Raw genomic sequence first — 22,370 nt, 5'->3', positions numbered from 1 at the left:
ATCTCTAGTGGACTCTTCTTGGAATGAGTTGTTTATCCAGACAGATTAGCAGAAAATAGATAAAATGCATTTTTTGGATTGTAAATATGTCGCTGTTCTGATAAGGTACTTCTGCAATGGATAAGTGTCTGTATGTGTGTGTGTGTGTGTGTGTGTGTGTGTGTGTGTGTGTGTGTGTGTGTGTGTGTGTGTGTGTGTGTGCGTGTGTGTGTACGACTACCTTGTTCTCAGCATAGGCCAGCCAGCGGCTTCCTAAAGCAATTGGATTGAGGCTGGGGCCAGGACAGGGATAGCAGCCTGAAAAGACACAAGGACAGTCATATTAAGAGGAGCAGTATCGAGAGAAAAAACAAAAACATTCATACACATTTTGGTAAATAACCTCATGAAAAGTTTGCCAGAAAAAAAAGAGCACATATGCAGGGGATTTTCATAAACCTCATCCCTGGAGAGTGTCTAAAACTATCTTAAACCATTAATGTGTTTGTGGGGAATCTCGTGTTTGGGAAGATAAATGGGAGTCTAATGAGGGTGACGTGTCTGTACATGTGTGTGTGTGTGTGTGTGTGTGTGTGTGTATGTGTGTGTGTGTCTGTGTGCGCACAGTATGACCTAATGGAGACTGTGGTACCCAATAAATTGAGGATGGCTCCTCTGCTGATTGACCAACACAATAATCCCTGTGGGGGCACAAATGCACACAAACACGTTTACATGCAAACACAACTGCTGTGCTGTCAGCAGAAATAAAAATAGCCACCAATAATCCTAAATGACACACAAAGCCGTGCATTCACAAACAGATAAACGCCTTGGATGTTATAAGAATGTGTTTTTCTCCTCTCTCGCAAACAGATGTGAAGGTAAACAAGAACTGCTATGATTTAACACCAAAACTGAGCTCCAGCTAGAGGGGCGTCTAACGCTTGTGCTGCGAGATAGAAACACGTGCCTGTAAACAGACTGGAGAGATGATTGATATTGTCATAAATATCTTTAAATGCAAGCAGATACAGACAGTGACAGTCTGCCTGTTTCCACTATGTGTAAACACACGGGAAACAAAATGTTGATCCAATAATGATCACACCCGCTGTGTTCAAGAACAAGGGCCCTGGTCTCACACACACACACACACACACACACACACACACACACACACACAGTGAGCTAATGTAAGTGCGTGGAAGTGTGGGGGAAATGGCTTGCTGACAATAATTTAGTGCTCAGGGAGCAGATGAGGTGGAGGCAGACAGTAATTTAGTGTGCTGTGTTGGGGAAGGGGGCTGGTGGGGAGGAGGGGGAGGTTGAGGTAAGCCACAAGGGCTGCTGGTAACGCCAGAGAAGCCTTTTGTGCCTCTCCAAGGCCGAAGGGAGCCCGGGCGGTGAGATAACATGTGTTTGACATCCTGGGTGGAGAGCAGGGGGCTGAGTGGGGAGAGGAAACAGACATGATGGGTGGAATCAAAGGAGTTGAAAGCAGGGTTCAGGCTTTTGAAGACCGAACCCTGAAAGACCTTTTTGAGCGTGGCAATAGATGATCCTCTTTCCGATATATCATGTTTAAACTTTCCATTTTTCTTTGCTATGTTTCCTCATTATCTGTACATCAAAGTCCTGCAATATACATTGTGTGTTCTCCTACAATTGTATAGGTCTGACACTCCTAGTCCTCTCAGAGTCTGTTCCACAGCACAAAATGAGCAAAAGCAAAAGCAATCTTTGTGCATGAACACAGCCTCGAGAGTCGCACGGCTGTAAAGGTCAAGAACATTTGAAAGGTCACTGCATTGTCTGTACATTAAAATAAAGCTTTATGGCTCAAGGTTGTTTTAGTTCTCTTATATCGTTTGGTTAAAGGTAAATTACAAATATAAATTAGCTTGGAACAGCGCAACCAGGATTCAAATGCAAGTTGAGGCACCCCTTTACTAAAGTAGTGGCAAAATGAGATAGGTGCAGTTTAACTTCAAACAATAAATATCAACCTCAGGGTGCTCTGGATGAAAATTCAATCATCATTAGGATTCATCCTCTGCGTACCATGAATATACGCACCAAATTTCAAGTCAGTAAATTCAATATTTGTCAGGACACTTCACTAAAAGTCAAAAATGTCAACCCCATGGTAGTGCTAGATGAACATTCAGTTGATAAACTGAAGGGTTCAAATGATTCACCTTCTGTGGCAATCCATGTTGAGGTTGACATATCAGCCTCAGATACTGCCATTCCTACAGCCATGTTGCTAGTATGACTAACAAGACAAGACTGTGAAATCAAGATGAACAGAAAAGAAAGAATGTCTTCTGCTGGTAGAGACTGAGTCCAAGCTAACAGCACACTCCACTTGAATGCAAAGCAAGAAGATAAACATGGGACCAAGGCTTAAGTGCTCATAAAAACATGACATGTCTACCATCAGGTCCTCGGACAAGAAGCTGACACACAATGGTAGAAGGGCTCATCCAAAGCAGAGCTCGGCACATTACAGGACCCTTTGTTTACTGCTTTTACTGCCCAAACAGACCAAACAACGTTATGAAGAGGAGGCCCCTGCATTCAGAAACGATTAATAACTATTGAGCATGTTTGGTTTCCTGTGGGCCAGACACTGATAGGGAAGGCAGGCAGACAAAGAGGAGACACATTAAAGCCAGCCAGTAAGGTCAGTTTACTCCAGTCAATGACTTAAGTGGACAGTAACGGCCTTGTAATACAGTCTGGCCGTTCTTTTCCATGGTTCTTTCACAACCTCCTTCAGTAGACATGACAGGTACAGCCAAGAAGATGCAAGAGCTGTGTTGTAAACAGCTTTTTTCTGTGTTGAGTTTCAAAAAGAGAAGCTCACATCATGTTTTGATAAAAGCAGTTTAGTTACAAGACAAAGCTTGAGAGAACGGCACCGCGGCGAGTTCGGTGGCTGCTTGTATTAAACGTGATGATCTGCTTTGTGTTTGTTTGGTTGTGTGATGCCAGCGTGGCAGACTCGCTGAACATGTTGTTACTGATGTATATATGATGATGGTGCAGTTTGTTAGCATTACTGCTTGGACATTTTATATCTTTTCCCTGGCAATAAAATAAAGGCATATTTGTAAAAAAAGACCAATTTAATAAAAGGAACTAGCAAGCAGGATAGAAAAATGAACGAGGGATAAACACAGATGAAGGAACACAATGGGATAATGGAAATGTCCTCTGCAAAAAAGATGTGGAACACATCAAATACGTATTATCAGCAGTGTTGGGCAGTAACGCACTACTTTGCCTCACATAATTATCATATCATTTTTTCAGTAACAGTAGTATTACTGCATTGTTACTGAGTTACTGAGCACTTTGAACTTCATTCATTGTACGACAGGTGCTATACAAATAAAGTTATTATTATTATTATTATCATTAGTATTATAGTAGAAATAATTATATTACAGTTACTCGTCCCAATAATGCTCTGTTATTTCTATACATTGGGGTTGATGTGTTTGCTGTCTTACTAGGATTAATGGAGGCTTGATATCCGTGTGATTCCTGTGTTCAGTTGCGAGGAGGAGGAGAAATGTTGCCTAATTCTCATGGTGAGTGTTCTTAGCTCATGTTGCTAGCATTAGCCACAAGTACATGTACATTCAGGAGTCACCTGACTCTAGTTTAGTTTAGAGTTGGAGAGTGTGTGGATTGTGCAAGTGAGTTTGGGACTTTTATAGTGCTGTGTGCAATCACTGTTTTTGATGGTCAGTATCCTACCTGCTAGTTAGACCACAAAAATCTTCTATTTCTATGTTTGTTAATACAGAAGTTGCAGCATGTGGCTGTGGATGACTTTGAGTTGTTTGAAGGCAACTTTGAAGGAAAGGAAAGTAACAAGGAATATAACTTGTCGCTTTTCTAACTAATAAACAACATAATATTTTCTAGTTTTAGAAAAAGAATAATGTGTAATCAATAATTAATCACAATTTTCAAGTAACTTGCCCAACACTGATTATCCTACAGCAACAAAATATTTAACCAAACCTTTCTGAATGTGTTTGGAAGAGTTTTCGGGTTGAGTTAAATCAGGATTCCCACATCAAGGCTTCAAACTTCTTATAGCACCAACATTATAAGTACTTGAACTCGAGTGTTTAACATCCTTACTTGTAACAAAGAACTTCTTGGTGAAAGTGCAGCTGTCAAATGCTGCAATCTTCTCTTGTAGGCTGACAACAAGAATACTGCAAGAAGGAGAGAGTGGTTAATCCGCACAGTCAAAATCACCACGCAGTGTCATAAAATTCTTTCTTCTTCTTTTTTTTTTGAGATTAGCTGGTCCAACGTACTGTTTGCTGCAGTGTAGATCATAGATGGGCGTCTTGAATTGAATTGATTTAACCATTTCTCCTGTCCGTAGAGAGTACAGGTCAGCACAGCAGTAAGGGGGACTCGTCCTGAAAACACAGAAACACAAATGCAGTCAGTCCGTCTGTCTGTCACATTATGGATCAAGGTGGACCACAGGACAGTTGGCCTATACACTTTGAAAGAATGACAGCCAACATTGACATTTGAAATTTGTCTGAGTAAAAGACATGCTGCAGGGCTGCCAAGTATTGCACTGATTTAGCATTGCAAAACTAGTCATAATCACATACAGGCATACAATAGACACATACAAAAAGAACTAAAATATGCAGCAGAACCAGAGATATCAGCTTTTTTATCCCGTGCAGTGACATATCCAACATGCCAATAGTTAACATCTATAGGGTAGATCAGAGAAATATACCAATTGTTATTTATCTCGTCTTACAATGTGTTACCATTATAATGTGTACAGCTGTGTGGATTTCATCCATTCTTGACACATTTTTGTGATTATTTTCTATTGTTATTGTCACGGTCATAGCAGTTTTTCTGTGTCTTTTCTAAGTACAAAGCCCTGATTGGCTCAGTTGTTGGTGTTATCAATGACAACTATACAGGACCTATTTGAATGGCTGGATAAATCAGATACAGAACATGGGGAGGTATTCAGAAAAACACAAAAACCCCAAAGTGGGTAAATACCAATATGAAAAGCAGATTCTTCAGTTTTACCAGGGAGGGGTGGAAAACTGTTCTTGTAAAACTAACCTCAAAAGACATCTAGATATTTCAATAGATCAGGAGGATTTCTTTTGGGATCTTGCCAAACTGGTGTCACATTTGTCTAAGTTCATAGCAAACGCAGACCTTGCTAGTTATTACTTTTTTGCAAATGAAGCCTTCCTATCTTTTTGTAAAATTTGGCAGGTAACAAATGTTCACTACCATGACAAAATAAACTCTGGATATGTAGGAAGAGAACATGGAGCCTGCTGCCAAACAACTACACATCAAGCCGTCTTCTACAGTGTTTCTCTCAGCAGCTCACCCAAAAATTCATTCAGTATTTGTTTCCACCGTGTCCCACTGGCCTATCCTTTGTGAGGGTTCGCATAGTGAAAATGAGTAAAATGAAGGGCAAAAGGGGAAAGGCTTTGTCATGCAACACATTTACTAGAAGCCTTTCTCTCAACACAGCAAAGAAGAAGGTTATGTGAGTGAGGTTATCCGACAGCAGGCAGCGGCTGCTGGCAAAGGAACATTTAGACATAAATCTTAATCAAGCAAGACCCCCCCCCTTCACCACCATCACCCTGTCCCCTGTGCCCCTTCCTTCTTTCTCAGAGGAAAGCTTCTACCGGTCTTCCAGTCTATGTCACCCTTGGTGAGGCCTGTGGTGCCGTGTTGGCTGAGGATACAGGGGTGAAATGTGGTGTTAGTTTAGTTTCTTTAGCTATAGAACTAAGTGCTTTCAACAGTCTATTTAGTCTGCTTGTGCATACTGAGTGCAGTTATATGATTCATTAGTCTCGGCATGGACAGTTTTTGGACAAACAGGGGGCATTGGCCTTAGATCTTAAAGTTATAAAAGGAGGTCAAAGTAAACTGTCTGTAAACACAATGACTCAAAATTTGGAATGAAATGGAATTCTTAATTAAAAGATACAACTGACAATACCTGCACGTTCATACACTATAGGATTGATTACATTTTGATTGTAAACTTTCTGTTGGGATGGAAGGTTAGGCTGATTTGACAACTTGATTAATGAGGAAAAACCCTTCCTGAAGATTACAGACAATGCAAGACACCATTAGGAAATAACAACATTAAGCAGGGGGGCATCTATTGCCAAGTCAGAGGGAAAAATCTGAACATTATTCAAATAACAAGCTCATAATAGGAAGACCTTACATCCATTACAAGACACAGATGACCTCAGCCATGCTGAATATTCCCAGCAGCCCACCTCGTTCCACTAACCGACTCTACTGCATCAAGGTCTGCCTCTTCCAACCATTACTGTAGCTCCTTTTTGTGTTTATGGTGGAAAGAGATCTGCTGCTCTGATTCAGAACACTGACACTGGGTGAAGTTTCAAAGGCAAACAGTGGAGCAAAGACATCTTGGTGGCTACAAAATTGTCAGAATCCTGGAAGCACTTACAGATAAGAAGAGGGAAAAATCTGTGTGATACCTCTGCAGTGTGTTCTCACCAGCGCCAGTGACCGGTTTTCATTTGTTGTAAGGCTAATGTGTGTGGTTAGAAAAGTGTGGTTTTAATAATTCATTAGGTTAGGGCGATTGGATGAATATATCAGTATATCAGAGTCCAGCACCAAGTGTTCTGTTTTGGGTGATTTTTGGTGTAATCTTTATTAACTTACTATAGTGTCATATAAGAAGCATAGTGTAGGTTGTGTACATAGCAAGTGTGCAGTCAATAGCGAGAGCAAGCATGTATGTGTTATGTGTTATGTGTTATGGCGAGGCTGGCTACCAGAGCAGAGAGTATGAAGTTAGCAGTATAGCTGTGAACATAGCAGTGTAGTTTAGGTTATTTATTACTGAAAAACTAATAATCCAAGCTCCCCCTTCTTCACACATCAACTGGCCAGGCGTGAAGATGACAAAGTTTGTAGTCCATGGATCTCTCTCTCTCATACAGCAAATGCCCTTTTATGCATTATGTTGAAAAATGCTATTGCATGGCGTTATGGAGAAATCTGAGCCCACAATCAACATTGTATTGACAAAACCTGCAATACTCCCCACTCACCCTGCTGCCACCAATACAGCAGCCTCATTGAAATGAATGAGGAGGCTGAGTGTTTGGCGCAGCGCTTTTGTTAGTTTGAATGTGGCCTAAGTAGGCTAGTGGGGGAAGCTCTTAATGGACCTGATGACAGAGAAACCAGCCTGTCCTTCCAGCTTTTTCTTCCCCTTCCTTTCACCCCTCACTTTGTCCACCCTTGTTTCCATGGTGTTTTGACGTGGTCTTTGTGTATTTGTGGAGTGTTTGCCATGCATTACAAGTACTGAGCCTTTCTTTCGATATGACATCAAATGTCAAACAATGTTAGAGTCTTTGCACTGGTGCTTGCGGAAGCCAAGCTGTATGTAAGGTTAATGAAGATCCCACATACAGCTGACTGAGTATCACAATGGAGAGAACTTCTTGGTAGAGTGTTTGAGGAGAAACTATTTCTGGGACTCAGAGAAAAGGTTAAGTCAGGATTTCTTTATCTTTTCTTGCCTGTGATACTTCCCCGAAAACTGTCAAGACCAACTCATTACGTCTAGTTTGGTACACTTGTGCAGAATCTCTAAATTGATTATATACAGTAAAATTATATATGTAAAAATCATATTTTTTGTCAAAATTATACCAAACAAATATACACTAATTTGAGAATCTATAATATAGTAGTTAATATTCAGACAGTGCTCTAAGCTAATAGTTAAGTCAGACCATAGAGTGAAAGAAGACAAACTTAAGAATGCAGCTTTAAGTATTTAAAAGTGTTATGGAAAAAAAAAAAATATTGCTATCAGCTCTACTTGTTTTTTCAAAACTAAGGAAAGTCAGTTCTTATTGCACACAAAGATGCATACCACCAAAGCAATAACAAATCTAATAACCCATACGGTTCCATATTGGTAATCCTTCTTCATACCTGCAGTTACAGAAAACAGCAGGTCATGTGAGTCTTTACTTCCCATCTACAATAATCTGGTTCCAACACAGTCCTAGGAACACCGTCTAACAACTCCGTGCACAGCTGGACAACAATCCACTGCTCCGAGCTGATGTAGAACTATCTAAGCTGCAGCTGACACCGCGGGCAAAAACAGGAATCAATCACCGACTGATGAAGCCATCAGAATGCATCACCACACATAACAAACACAGACACTCAAACACTAGAGTTAGCTCACATCAGAGGCGGCACTTTGACACACAATTTATTTTTCTTAACGCAGACAAAGACAGGAACACACACCCTGGAAGATGAAATAACCGTTCCAATAATATCCAACAACCATCTTGATGACTGATATATGAATTAAACCCACAGGGAGTACTTGTGTCACACATCTACATGGTGATTGTAGCTACTGTATGCTTCCCAAGCCAGCAGCAGGACTGCGACGGCGCCAGATCTCTCAGGCCAGGACAGGAAATTAGGCATTGTCCCAGGCTTGTATGTGTCTATGTGACGTGCTCGGATGTTAGTGCGAGCACGTTTCTACCTCCAGAAGATAAAAGAGGTGCCACAGGGGGAAAAAAGTTTTGACCCAAACCCTGATTCATTTTTCCATCTTAGCAGAAAGGCCTGATGGTCAACATTTCAAAAAGGACCTCACGATGCGAGCGCTGCCACCATTACCAATCAAAAGCACAGGCATTAAGATTAATACAAAAATTTCACTTGACGATAATTTACTTTCAGGCGGCTGCGTCATCGATTTCAGCATTATCAGAGTTCGATCAATCCAATTCAAAGCTCTATCCCGAAAAATGGGCCTCTGGAATTGATTCAAGGGGACAATGATAACCTGCTATTATAGAATCAAAATGGCACAGGGTTCAATTGTTTTGCTTTTGCAGTATTTTAACAAATGACCCAGTTCTAATGGAGGCAATGCGGGGTCAGATGTAATAAGATTTCCTGATGCCGGGGACGTTGGGGCGTAGGTTGAAAGCAAGGCTAAATCACAATTATCATTATGGATCATGGCGGGATGTCAGTCCTTGCACATGTTAAGGTGACGCCGAGCACCATTCCCCAGCTCAGTAACAGGCCTATTATGATGGCCCTATTAGATCAATGTGTCAATTACTATTACTCAAACTGGCCCTTGGGTCTGAAAGGATACAAAATGAGGGAGATGGAGGAAAGGAGGCTTGGCTCATTTACTTCCTCTGATAGGACAAGAAGCTACTCCAGAAATTAAGGAGATGGAGTGGCCCTGCCTGCTACAAATACACAATGACACAAGAGAGAAACACTAAACTTCTGTTAAATACAAGTGCTACTGCAACATAAAAATGAAAGTATTATTTACACTGCAAGCTTGAGCTGAATATCAAACATAAGTACTTTTAGAATAGAATGTATTAAAATCTAACAGACCCAGAATGTTTGTTCAGATTCTTGGTTTTCTCTGATGAAATGGATCCTCATTGAAAAGAAATTTGGAAAATGACACATGTTGAGGTTTTAGCATGTTCAAACTCACATCCTTACATTTACTAATTAGCACTAAAAAGATGGGAGGGGGTCATTCACTTTGCAGGTATTTGGTCAGAAATGAATGTAGTGAACAAAGTGGAATTTTGACCTGCTGGTGGAGCCAGATGAAAAGTCAGGGGTATCACCACAGTGGTTTAGAGTCATTTTCTTGGGATACGCATGTCTGTGCTAACAAGACAAAACCAAGAATGTCAATCTTATTGTTCAGCCTAGAGGAAAAGACAGGATGGAGACCATGAGTGAGATGTTTAGTCTGGACTAAAGCAGTGGAGAGACCAGCTGGCTGACACTGTCACCACTAAAGCATTGTCACTAGTGAGGTTACAATGGTTTTTGTAGTAAAGGCGTGTACTCTTCACTGTAAGATACTAAGAAATGTGTTTTTGTGGTATTGGTACCAGAACCTGGGCGTCATAATGCAACTGGTATCCAAATATTTTTAAACACCACCCAGCTGTACTGTAAGCTTTCACTTTTAATGGAAAAAGAGATCACCCACAGTGATGACTTGGCTTGCCTCGGGCTCTCAACGAGTCAAAATTGGATTTTTCTAATCCTTAATTGCTATGCTGTTAAGCCTAGCAGAGCACACCTGCTGAATCCATCTCCCTTTGGTTTGGCCCTACAGTAAGCTCTGGCTGTTCGGGTCATTTCTGTGTCCTGCTGCTTTGCCACTGTGCCGCACCAGATTTGGAAAACCTCCCTTTACAACACAATGTTTAAAGTGACTTTTACAACCATGTGTGAGTCTTAATTTTAGATATGCAACTGTTTACAATGGTCATTAAGGACCATTATAGATGGCGCGTGTCTTATTATCATGCCATTATCATCAATCTAGTCTGTGTACTTCCTCTTAGATGAAACATGCTGACATCTGTTATTTTAATTTTCACATCAATGCTGAGCTTATTCCATGAGCACTTTCCCTCTGGCTGAGAGAATCTGCACACATCTTTTTATGAATGTGAACTAAACCAGGGGATCAAAACCACAAGATTTCATGTGGCTGTGGAAAGCATAGATGGAGACCTGAGGGGGAATTAAAAAGCAGGCAAATAAATTCATTTACAAGGAAGGGACGTCACCACATTTCCGACTGGTGCAAGGTTTTACAAGCTCCCCAAATACGAACGACAATTACATGCTGTGGAAATGCTAAACAAATACAAGCTTGGTTTGGGAAGTCGAGGCTGGCTATGTTGAAAGAGAGAAAGCTGATGCTCCAACTGGAGACTGCTGAACTTCTGAGGAATGGTATTTCCAGTGGGGATCAACTGATATGGGCTTTTGAATACTGAAACCAGAAATTTAAGATTAGCGTTGCCAATATCCATTCGTTCATGCCAACATTCAACAAGTAGTCGACATGTTTTCCCCACAATTTTGCACTTGGCTGTACAAAAGGCCTCCAAATATCTCACACGCTCGGTCCACTGCAACAAAAAATGCAAATATCAACAATGTATTACTCTGATTTCCACCTGTGAGTTAAATGTTAAGTTGTTTATTGCTTTGAAATGAAATATTAGTCACAAGGATATTTACTCCAATTGGTTAAAGATCTCATGCAATATGCAAAAAACAGAGAATGTTTGGCTATATTCAAGATTCAAGAGTGTCTTGGGTTGATTGAATGTACTGTATCTTATTCCAAAGACTAAGATTGTAAAATTCACACATTAAACTTGAATTAGTTTAATCTCTTAGACTTAATTTCAGCACTATTCACTGTTCAAATAGCATGGCACAAGTATACTTTTAATGTGGGGGGGCAGTATTAAATTATAAACAAGGTAATATAACAGTAATTGGGATACAGGAACCTTGTCTTTTGTTTATTATGTACAATAGATCTCTGAAAAATTAAGCAAAAGTTTTAATGTAAACTATGAAATACAAAACTTTCATCTGGGCCGGATTTGTCCCTGCAAGCCTGCCGATGTTTGACAGCATACAAACTATTGTTGGTTTGGACAGACAACATAAAACAATCACCTATGTGAACAAAAACATAAGGATTATACTGTAGATTGAAACCACCGCTGTGGTAGGCAACACTAAAAATGCTGAATGGCAGTAAGCTGTGTGATGTGTTGTTATGCACAAATGTGTATGTTCGTGTGTGGTTCATTAGCATGGGTGGGATCATAGAAAGGACAGAACATATGCTGTTTAGGGTAATGGAGAATTTATTAGTGTTGGATAGTTTTGGGGGTAGTCTGTGCCACTGTGGAATGTTTACACTATGTCTGTATAAAGAACAGAAACTGGGATTTAAAAAAAAAAAAAAAAAAAAGGTAGACAGTAACCATCAAAAAGTGTATTGGAGCATTTTTTCCCTACTCCCTCCTGTTATTTGTTTTGTTTTTAACTCCCACTCCTCTCATTCTCAGCTCGCACCAGCCGCCCCCATGCACAACAAACGCTAGCCACATCAGAGCCTGCTGGGGGCCTGTAGGGAGCCACAATGATTCCGGCAAGCTTCAGGCATTAGTAGGAAAGTAATTAGGGTAAAAAGTTCAACCACAGCTCCATGCCTGCAGAGCTGCCAGAAATACATTTCCTAAACTGTTTAATACTGCACATATAATGGCCAGCATTTTGGATACACACTACCCCTGTGTGTGTGTGTGTGTGTGTGTGTGTGTGTGTGTGTGTGTGTGTGTGTGTGTGTGTGTGTGTGTGTGTGTGTGTGTGTGTGTGTGTGTGTGTGTGTGTGTGTTTTTGTGTGTTTGTATGTGCGTGTACAGGCTCTTATTCATTCTTAGTGTTTATAGTATTAAACCATCATATTATACCTAAAAGTGCAGAGTGCAGCACAATGTCAAACAAAATTACACAAACATAATTTTGACTGTACTGGCTACAAACAAGGTAAAATATTACAAACCACCCAACAATAAGCTGTGCAACAATGAGAAAAAATAAATACAAAATCAGCATGGGAATTTATGTATATGCAGTCCATAAATCCAGCTTACTCCTTCATCTTTTGACAGCAGTAGAGTGGATATTAATATTCATTACCCAAACCATAGCTTGCATTAGTTCCAATTTTAGCCATTTTAAGCTTTCTGTGCCAGTTTTCTGTCTGCGTTAAGTGGAAGCACTTGACACAAGAAACATCTGGTCATGGAGGATTCGTTCTTCTGCTTTGACATCTCAAAGCTGTATCTAGAAACATGACAATTTAACGTTGCCTTATATCTGCTTGTGCATAAGGATACGAGTTCAGGACAGACAGCTGGAAGCCAAAATACAACATTTATGTGTTACAGTATGACTGACTAAAAGATTCAGATCAGGTGCTAATACTTATAGCTCTCCAAATTCATGTTCCAGTCTTTACAAAAAAACCCTCCCCACCCACTGGAGGTTCAAGACAGTCTCAGTAACCCCACCCACCCACTTTCTAACGTCTTCTACCACTACCAATAGGAAGATAAGTGCAATAAGTGAACTACTGACAGTTCAGCCAAAACAGATAAGCAGAATTATCATTTTACCAGTTGGAGGACGCTGACTGAGTCAAATTCAACTGTAGTTTTCTTAGTAGCAGTTTGAAGAGGAGAAAGTAGCAAGATGTTAAATGTGGGAATAGAAGCACTTAGGCTTTATTTATTAGGCTTTATACATGAAGCAAAATAACATAGGTGAGCTAAATGTTATGTATGCTTAAGGTTATATCTATATATACAGTGGTTTAAACAATAAATCTTAATACAATATATATGAAATAATTGTGGTCATTTATCTCAGCTTTGTGACATATTCAAGTCAGTCCTATCCAATCACATTGATTTACATTTCCAAGCCTGTAACAGTGCTGTATCTTGAATATATTATACATATTGTGCACACAGCCTTGATGTTGAAAACCCTCTTTGGGCTTTCAGGTCCAACTCCATTGAAAATATACAATTTATCATCTCCTCCATTGTCAAGTTGACTATTCATTGTTCCCCAGTGATGGAGAATACATCTTAACACACTACACACTCACTGGCCACTATACAATCCAACACAATGCAATGCAACAGCTATGCTATGCCTTTTAAAAGGCTTTCACCTTTTCAGTTTCTCATTTTGCCAAAGCTATCTTTTAATAAGCTCATTGTCATTGAAGAACACTCCTCTTAACATAAAACATCTCTGCCTGAATGCTCTCCAGGCAGCACCAACAGGTTAGGACACCTCTGGGGTTCTCCTAAATCCTGGCAGAGCTGATGAATTGCTTTTAATCATAGCCCTAAAATGTTTTGGCTGGTTAGAACTAATATCCTACTCTGAGACACAGGATAAATTTGGGACTTGGTAAGAGCCACCAGTGTCACTTAACCAAGCCAATACATTATCTTTCATCCAACATCTGAAAAAAATTACAACCGTGGCTCTTTCTACTTAGTTTAATGTAAAGGGGAAAGGGAAAGTTTAAAGTCTAGTAAAATAAAATATTAATTGCTTTGACCACAGAGGCCAGGTTTAGAGAACTGGGTTGTGGTAAAGGTTTGAAAAGTCATTACTAATCATTCAGCCTGTCGGGTGTGTTTATATGCACCACTTCCAGTACTACTGAGTTTAATCTGACTTCCTATTTGAAGGGGGAAAACTGGCGAGGCAGAACCCATTTTCGACAGACATAAAACAGACATGCAAGTCAAAATAAACGGTCCAGAGTGAAGCCTGAGCCCCAAAGCGCTGCCTATGCACTGAACTAGTGTGTGTGTGTGTGTGTGTGTGTGTGTGTGAGGGAATGAAAAAGGGGAAATCGAAGACCAGATTACAGCCACTCTCATTTCCACACTGGAGCATGACAAAAGGGTGCGGGAACGATTTCATCAGAAGTGATTTTTTTCTCTCTCTCTTTTTCCAATGGAGAACATGACATTCCTGCCCACAAACTGAAGACCAACTTTGAAGATGAAGGGAAAAAAGATCACACTGGTGTTTGTGGATTTTATTCTGGTGTGACGTCCTTTCTGAACCTCGAGAACACATAATCAATAGGACTGCACAGAAAAACATGATGACAGTGGAAGGACAAATCAAATATATCTACTGTACAGTCACCAGGATAACAAATCTCTACAAGTAATGGATGCAAGTTCAATCACTAGACAGTATATGTTGCATATCTACTCTGCATCTTTTCTAAACAGTGTACAACATTGGCTTGGCTAACATGAGTGAGCATGTGTGTGTGTGTGTGTGTGTGTGTGTGTGTGTGTGTGTCTGTCTGTGTGTGTATGTGTGCGCCCGTGGGTGGTCATAATGTGACAGTGAAGAACAGCATAACCTCATGGTGGATAAAAAGCATCACTTCTCCAAATCCCCTTAATCTGGTGGCTCGTTTTATACAAATGCTTGATGATTTCCATTTAATACACTTTAGAAGACGGATACATCCGGTCCACAGAGCAAGACCTGTCATGAAAATGCACTGAAACACAAGGGCTTAGAGCCACAATGGGCTTTTGCCATCAAATGTGTTTGTGCGGCCTAAGTGGAATTTGTAGCTCGCGACCATGTAATTAATAATCTGTGTTATTATACGACAAGATTTTAAGCAGATTTAAATGTAGATGTTCAGGAGTATGAAATGATGATTGCTGTATGTTTATCTTTTATTCTGCATAGCATTTACTGCCAATGTGAGCAGCAGGAGGTGGTAATGGTAGTGAACAGAAATTGTCTATCAGATATAATGTGTTTACTTGTAGCGCTGAACCATGAAAGAACACCCAAACAGAGCATGCTTGAGACAACGTGTTGCCTTTATTCTTAGCCACATGCTATCCTCACTAGATGCTTTGATTGAATTTGTTGGTTGCAAACTTTACTGTTATAACTATCTATGTGACATGGGAACAGTTATACTATCAAGGGAATAATTGGGATTGGTTTTAGAATGCGACTCAAAGACTCAACTCCATCTGCCTCCTGCCTTTAGACAGCATATGCAGTGGTAACTAGACTATAAAAATGACCAGCTTGTTCAATAAAATTGTCACATTTAATTTCTGTAGGAACATGAACTGTTTTTTTTTTTGCTGACTGGATTTAGGCAAAAACCCTTTTCAGAGTTAAAAGAAACAGCCTTTGGGAGGATTGACAAACCAAAGACTTTGGTTACATGCTATTAAATAATGAAATATTGCCAGACCCAAAAATTATCCCATGCTAAGAAGTATAAGTTAGTCACATTTTGTACATCATGGAGATGTTTTCAGCCAAAGTGGAAATCACCAAAATTGCATCCAAGGAGGGTTGAATCGAGGGCAACTGGACTTGGTTGTAGATAATTGAAGACATTTCGCCTCTCATCCAAAGGACTTCTTCAGTTCTAACTGACTGGGTGGGGAATCTCGTTCAATCAGTTAAACAGTCAGTTAGAAGTGATGAGAGGCAAAATATCTTCAAGTATCTACAACAAACTCCAGTTGCCCTCGATTTAACCCTCCTTGGATAACCATGACCTGCACAACTGAGAATCTTCACAGACTCCAATACTGAGTCGTAGCCAACACCTGATATTTTGGAGCATCTCTAATAAAAACATAATGGCTTAAATTTGAACAATGCTTAAGTCTTCAGATACAAGACGACACAAATGCCACCATCACAATTAACACTGTTACAAGTACCATTAGAAGAAAATAACAGCCAGTGTAGGCAAAAGCAACAAAAGGTTACACTAATGACAATAATGTTAAAATGTTCTTATGTAAATTTCAGAATGATGAAATATAAAAGAAATAATGTTCATGAGATGATTAGGTTTCTGCTAGCCAATATCTGGGTGGGTGTTTCTCTCTCTCAAAATCTAAGGGAAGCAACAGAGAAAAAGGCTTCTTGCAAGAACCACTGGTATGAACACATTAATTCTTATGTGGCACATAAAAGTATTCAAGAAAACATGTGGCCAATCCCCTCACCGATTTTCTCATAATTTTGTTTGTGCGGTTAACAGGGTTTGTTTAGTCTGACTTGGAATACTTGTACAAGCAAACACAAAAAAGAAGTAAGAGAGGCTTAGGAATAAGAAAATATTTCTTGCATGACGCCCATTGTTTGATTCATTGTGACTCTGCAAAGGCTACAATTAAGATTAGGAATACTTTCAAACTATTACAGCAGATGATTCTTTCTTCTTTTTTTTTTTACTGGAACTACTTTCTGTCTGTTGATGCTTGGAGTTTATGATGTATGACCAGTAGGAAAGTGACCATAACAACAAGGTAGCCAAGTAAAGAAAAATGGCTGAGATACAGTGTCAATGGACAAAGTCATTGTCTCAAATTACCAGTGCATCTGGGAGAAATAAGACAAAGCAAAGTAAAGATTTTTTTCAAGAAATGCATCGCTCCGTTCCAACATTAATGTAAGACATTGTCGACATACCCTCCCACACCTATAAATGGAAAAACAAACTGGAGAAAGCCTTCCAGTGGCATGTTTTCTTGGGAGAAAAAAAGACAAGGTTGAATATATTCCAGTTGAACCATACTTGTCTGTTTCTTGCTGTGGCTGTACACAAGTTTCTCTTCTCTTGTGATATATTTTCTGCAGACTTTTTCCAAATGAAACAACAGGGATCTATATAAATCAAAACGGGCTTGACATGACCACCGGTCATCACAAGAACTGACAAACCCACAACACAAACGTCATATTTCAGAATTCTTCAAGATTAACACTTTAAATGCTGTTAACTAATCCCAAAAAAGGTAAATATAATTAATAGATAATTACTATAATTAGACAATAGTTGTCCTCATTGAACAATAATTCATGATATGATACAGAAGTATAAGGCAACAGAATTATTAGACTATAAGATTAATTGGAATTGACTCTTGAATTGGCAAATGTTGGCTCCTTGAAAAAACAAAAAAGAAAATATGGGACAGGGGATGACAGTGATTATATTCATAGCGTAGAAAAGATAAAAGGCTAGTGATTGTGCAGTCCTTCCACAACGTTGACCATGATATCTGCCTGGAATATCCATGTGTATTAGCCCAAACCCCAAAATAGCACATCCAGTAGTAATCCAAACGGTGAAAGAGGACTATGGTTAAAAGAAAAAAGGACCACATCCTCTCAGCATCTGGAGATGTTGTGAGGGGGTAGCTGGAGGTTGGAAATGTCACTGACAGTTCCCAAACTCCAGAGAACAAAGCACGCTTATTCATCATTGAACTTTTGGCCAAGAAGTGTGTGCACTCAAACACCCACAAACAGTTAAGTTGCCTCCATCTTGCCCATATAATTTACATTCATTGAGAACAAGAAGCTTTAAATCTTTGAATTTTAATACCGGCGTGTGTAATTAAAATGAATGAAAATAATAACAACGGCTAGTAGGGGAAGGAAACACAAATCCTTTCCAGAAATGTGAGCAGACATACCAAGGTCTGCAATGGCACCAGCATTCTTTACTAATTCCAAAAGCCCACTGGCACTGGTGCAGAGAGGGGCAGGGACGCATATGTAGCTTTACTGTCAAGAAAATCACTGGATCCATACATTGTTTGGACTTAGCGCATAATCCTTTCCATTGATAAAATTATGTTGAGTGTGCCTGGCTGGAAATCCACAAGTACAGAGCTTCAGCACACATGCTTTTTCCCTTCTCTGGTTTTCCTTTAATTTGCAAATCTTGTAATCTAAGCCTAGAGCTGACTGAACCAACTTCTAAACCAGCACCGCTGTAGTGGCCAAGGCTCCAATCTGTTTTCCATTTAAGTGTCAAGACGGCATCCTTTTTGGTGGTTAACAAAAGCTGTTATTTCAAAATGATTATATGCTAAAAATTGTGTGAGGACCTTAGTAAGTTTATGAACAGGCCCAATGGAAAGTACAGCGCTGCACCCGGAAGCCTTTTTCCTTCTTGTCTTTGACCAGAGTGTTATTTACCAAGCACTTCTGTAGGGGGAAGAACCAGGCTGTGCCATTCAGCCAGAGGTCACGGTTTCGGCTTTTCAACACAGTGCATGTTTTCAGCATTAGTGTCGAGCAACGCCTGGGTGATTCGCCAAACCGTCAAAACACTGCCTGTCTCAGTGTCAGTGAGGACATAGGAAAAGCAGAAGCAACGGCAACGGCGTCAGAGAGACAGGGGCGGCAGTCCCTGGAAAACGTCAAGAAGGTGGTCTCCATCAAGGCCCTGCTGAAGACAGACTTCCTTATTTCATTTCCCGGAGAGGATATATTGAGTTAAATTTTGTGTTACTCTGGAAGAGCAGCACGGGTAAATGGAGGAGGGGGAAGGAGGGGTGGGCATGGGCCGGGTATGGAGAGGCCAGTGCAAAATGCCTTGGGTTACGTCCCTTTTATAATTCACTTTCTTTCACTAAACCAGGACATGACATTCCCAAGTCCCAACTCGGACAATCCCAGGGATCTACACATCTGTTTAATCTCCCTTCTGTCTGCCTGTGGGGCGTTCAGGTACTCCTCGCACTCCAACCACAGCGCCACTAAGAATCTATGAATCACAGTCACTAAGCCCACATCACTGGCTTAGCTCCAGTTGGATGCATGTGAAGGGTTCATAACAAGAAGTTAGGTGTCCTTTGATGCCTCTTATTATTAACAGAAAATGACTTTCAGATGTGGGATTTGTACTTCATAACATTGCAAAGAGAGAAACATTTCCACTCTCTTCTGCACTTTTTAAAAGACAAAATGTCATGAGGATGGGTCGGCCCATCAGCACATAGAAGCTACTTTAGTTTCTCCTTTCCTGATCTCCTAGTAGTCTGTGCACTTTTAAAGTTTTTTTTTTTCATTTTCAAGCTAATTCCCCCTGAAAGTAAGCAAATAAAAGACTCACTTACAGGATATCAATATCCCCTTGCCACTGGATTATCCTGTATCTTTTTACCTTGTGAATAAAGTATTAACATCCTGACAGTCTTACTCTTTTACTGTGTGTCAAGTCATACATCACTGTCACTGGAAAACAAGCCGAGGTTTGTCATGTATCGTTCTACAGTGCTGTCAGTCATAGTTCAGAATATAATGTCACATTTTTCTCAGTAGTCGTACTAGTGAATGGATTCTAACAGATGAGATTTAAAATTTTAATGACAAGGACAGACTTAAAAGAACAGCGTGTAAGGTTTACTAGTGTCTAGCGGCGAGGTTACAAATTGCAAACAACTGCATACCCCACCACCTTCTCTTTCCAGCATGTAGGTGAACCAACGTTGGCCTTGAAATTCGCAAAAAAACACAAAAGGCCCACTCTATAGCCAGTCTTTGGTTTGTCTTTTCTGGGCTACTGTAGATATAGCTGTGCAACATGGCAGGCTCCACAGAAAAGGACCTGCTCCCTATGTAGATACAAAGGGACCATTCTAAAGTAACAAGGCCCAATTATTATTATACACTAATCAATATAAATATTATATTCCATTTATGCCAGGTCTGTTCTGCTACTTTAACTCAATTCATAAAGGGGAAAAGTTAAAAAAATGAAATATTTTGGGATATTTTAAACACTATCCATCATACTGACACGTGGTCATGGGTAACATACAGTATGTGGAGAATTTATCCAACAGCAACAAAATCTAACTAAAGCTGCACCAGTCTACATTTTATATGGACCATTGGTCAAATGACTTTGTGTGATTTTTCCATCACAACTGTAAACTCCTATTCTTAAACATACATTACTTGTGGCGTCCCTCAGGGTTTCATTTAAGGCCCCTTTGTGTTTTGTATTCATACACTTTAACAAAGAGAAATAACCCAAAAGCACATTTTCCTTCACATTTAAGGGAATTGTTGTTTATTTTCATCTATTTTACATACTATGTTTGTTTTGTTTGTTCTGATATTGTTCTGATATAATCTGTGTTTCATTGTTTCCCATTTAATTTGCTCCAAAATGTATTAAAATAAAATTACTCAAAACAACAACAAGATATATAGTAGTGGCTTCATTCCAACCAACTAGTACCACCTCATAGGGGACCTTCATTGTAAAGAACTACAGCCATTATAAAACATCTATGTCCCATTTAAGAAAGGAAGTGATGTCAGCTTCATGTGAACTCACCCAGAGGACCCTGTGCTCTTGCAAACTCCCAGCAGGGGCCTCTTGTCAGCAAAACTGTCGATCTTCACAGGACCTGAGGAAGAAGAGGAGTCAGGGGAAGAGGCAGATGAGAAACAGAATCATCTGCACACAACAAAGAGGGACATTCTTTAAACTGAACATGTGAGGCCTCCAGTGCTGCCCACCCTCATTCAACAGGCAGCCTATTACCATGACAGGAAACGTGCTGATTACATTACTACTGTTGCCATGTAATTCAATTACAGTCACAAATTCTTTTTTGATGAATACAGATTTTTTTTTCTCCCAAATCAGGCCTTATTTTGCAAGTTAATGGACCACTGTCCTTTACAGACCAAAACCACATACACAACATACACTGCCACTTTCTTCTGATCACCTACTGTGTGAGCTTTGAAAAGGAAACTTGTACAGTGTGTAGAGAAATGACAGAATTGAAATGAGTTGTAGAAATCTTCTAAATGTTGTAAAGGGGCATTTGACCTATTTTGTTGTTTGTTTTGGGGTTTGAGGGTGGAATTACAGCATGGTAAAAAACCTTGCAGGCATATTTAAAACATGAAGAGAAAACATGTTGCATTAAGTGGACTGATCCCATATTTTCCCTAATTGTCTGATTCTTGAAGACGGGTGGAGGATCAGGGGATTGAGGGGGTGGGGTTGCCTAGATTGAAGATGTTACCCTTTAGAGAACTGTAATTTGAGGCTTGACAGTAATCAGGCTGAGTTCCTGTGGTATGGCGTGAGAGCAAATGTGCCTTCTCTACCAGTCTTTAACACTCCCGACAGGGTCCTTTCTTCTTTCATGTTTCTGTCATCAGACATCATTCCCAGTCAAGATACTGAGCCGTAACATAAATATGACTCTCAGAGACTTAGTGAAATGGCACATTAACTAAAATAAACTTTTTTTGGGGGAAAATGCAATATTTGATGAATAGAAAGACTTTGATTTGATTACTACTGTAATGGACAGTAATTGAAGCAAGTACTGCTGACTTCCATGTGGACTTGCTTGAATGTAACAGGGAGGATGTGTGCATGTTTTGATTATGCTGTAACATGGTCTGAACCGTTAGAGACAATACGCTTATTGTTAAACTTCATAAAATGACTTGCATCCTAAGTGTAGCTGCTCTGCGAGGACATACAAACTGACCTCTATTAAAAAAGAGCACAAAGACCTATGACACATGTTGTTATATGCATATATTCACATTTCCTCAATGCTCATTTGTTATCAATCAGGGTCCAGTGTTGCCTTATTTTCCAAGACAACGGAAGATCATAGGTTGTAAACTCCAGAGAGGATGTGGATAAACGCATTTACTCCCTTTGGAAAACCAGTACTTCCTTCTCTATTCTAGGAAAGGGGGACCTTGCCTTATTATAATCAACACCTATTTTCGGGTCTTTCTAAGTCCGCCCACCCACGGCCTCACATCACAGACAATTGGCCTTTTAATGGCTCACCACAGTACAACAGTGTTTGCTCCCTAGCAGATTGCAATCAGTGTCCTTCCCTCCAGTAGTACAATTCATATTTATTTTCTGCTGAGAGAATTGCTCCCCTCATGTGTCGGGGCTATCTGCTGCTTCTTATTACTATGGTTTGCTTTCATCCATTTCCAGTGCTCTTCAAATGCTGCCATTGTGTGTTGTTGAA

At 40.0% G+C, this 22,370-nt stretch overlaps 1 protein-coding gene across 1 annotated transcript in view; it reads right to left on the bottom strand.

Moving 5' to 3' along the window:
* The window catches only part of bcas3 (BCAS3 microtubule associated cell migration factor), a 359,279-nt gene that overhangs the window by 319,217 nt on the left and 17,692 nt on the right, over positions 1 to 22,370 (bottom strand). The window contains exons 7-10 of the mRNA XM_053321422.1: positions 20,684 to 20,756; positions 4,326 to 4,433; positions 4,144 to 4,220; positions 221 to 297 (exon numbers count right to left, since the gene is read on the bottom strand). Of these exons, the coding sequence (XP_053177397.1) occupies positions 221 to 297; positions 4,144 to 4,220; positions 4,326 to 4,433; positions 20,684 to 20,756 (335 nt within the window). The remainder of the gene's footprint in view (positions 1 to 220; positions 298 to 4,143; positions 4,221 to 4,325; positions 4,434 to 20,683; positions 20,757 to 22,370) is intronic.

This window comes from Scomber japonicus, chromosome 6 (genome assembly GCF_027409825.1).
Source record: "Scomber japonicus isolate fScoJap1 chromosome 6, fScoJap1.pri, whole genome shotgun sequence".
Taxonomy (NCBI): Eukaryota; Metazoa; Chordata; class Actinopteri; order Scombriformes; family Scombridae; genus Scomber; species Scomber japonicus.
The sequence above is the reverse complement of the archived record's forward strand: the minus strand, read 5'-3'. Positions and strand labels throughout refer to the sequence as shown.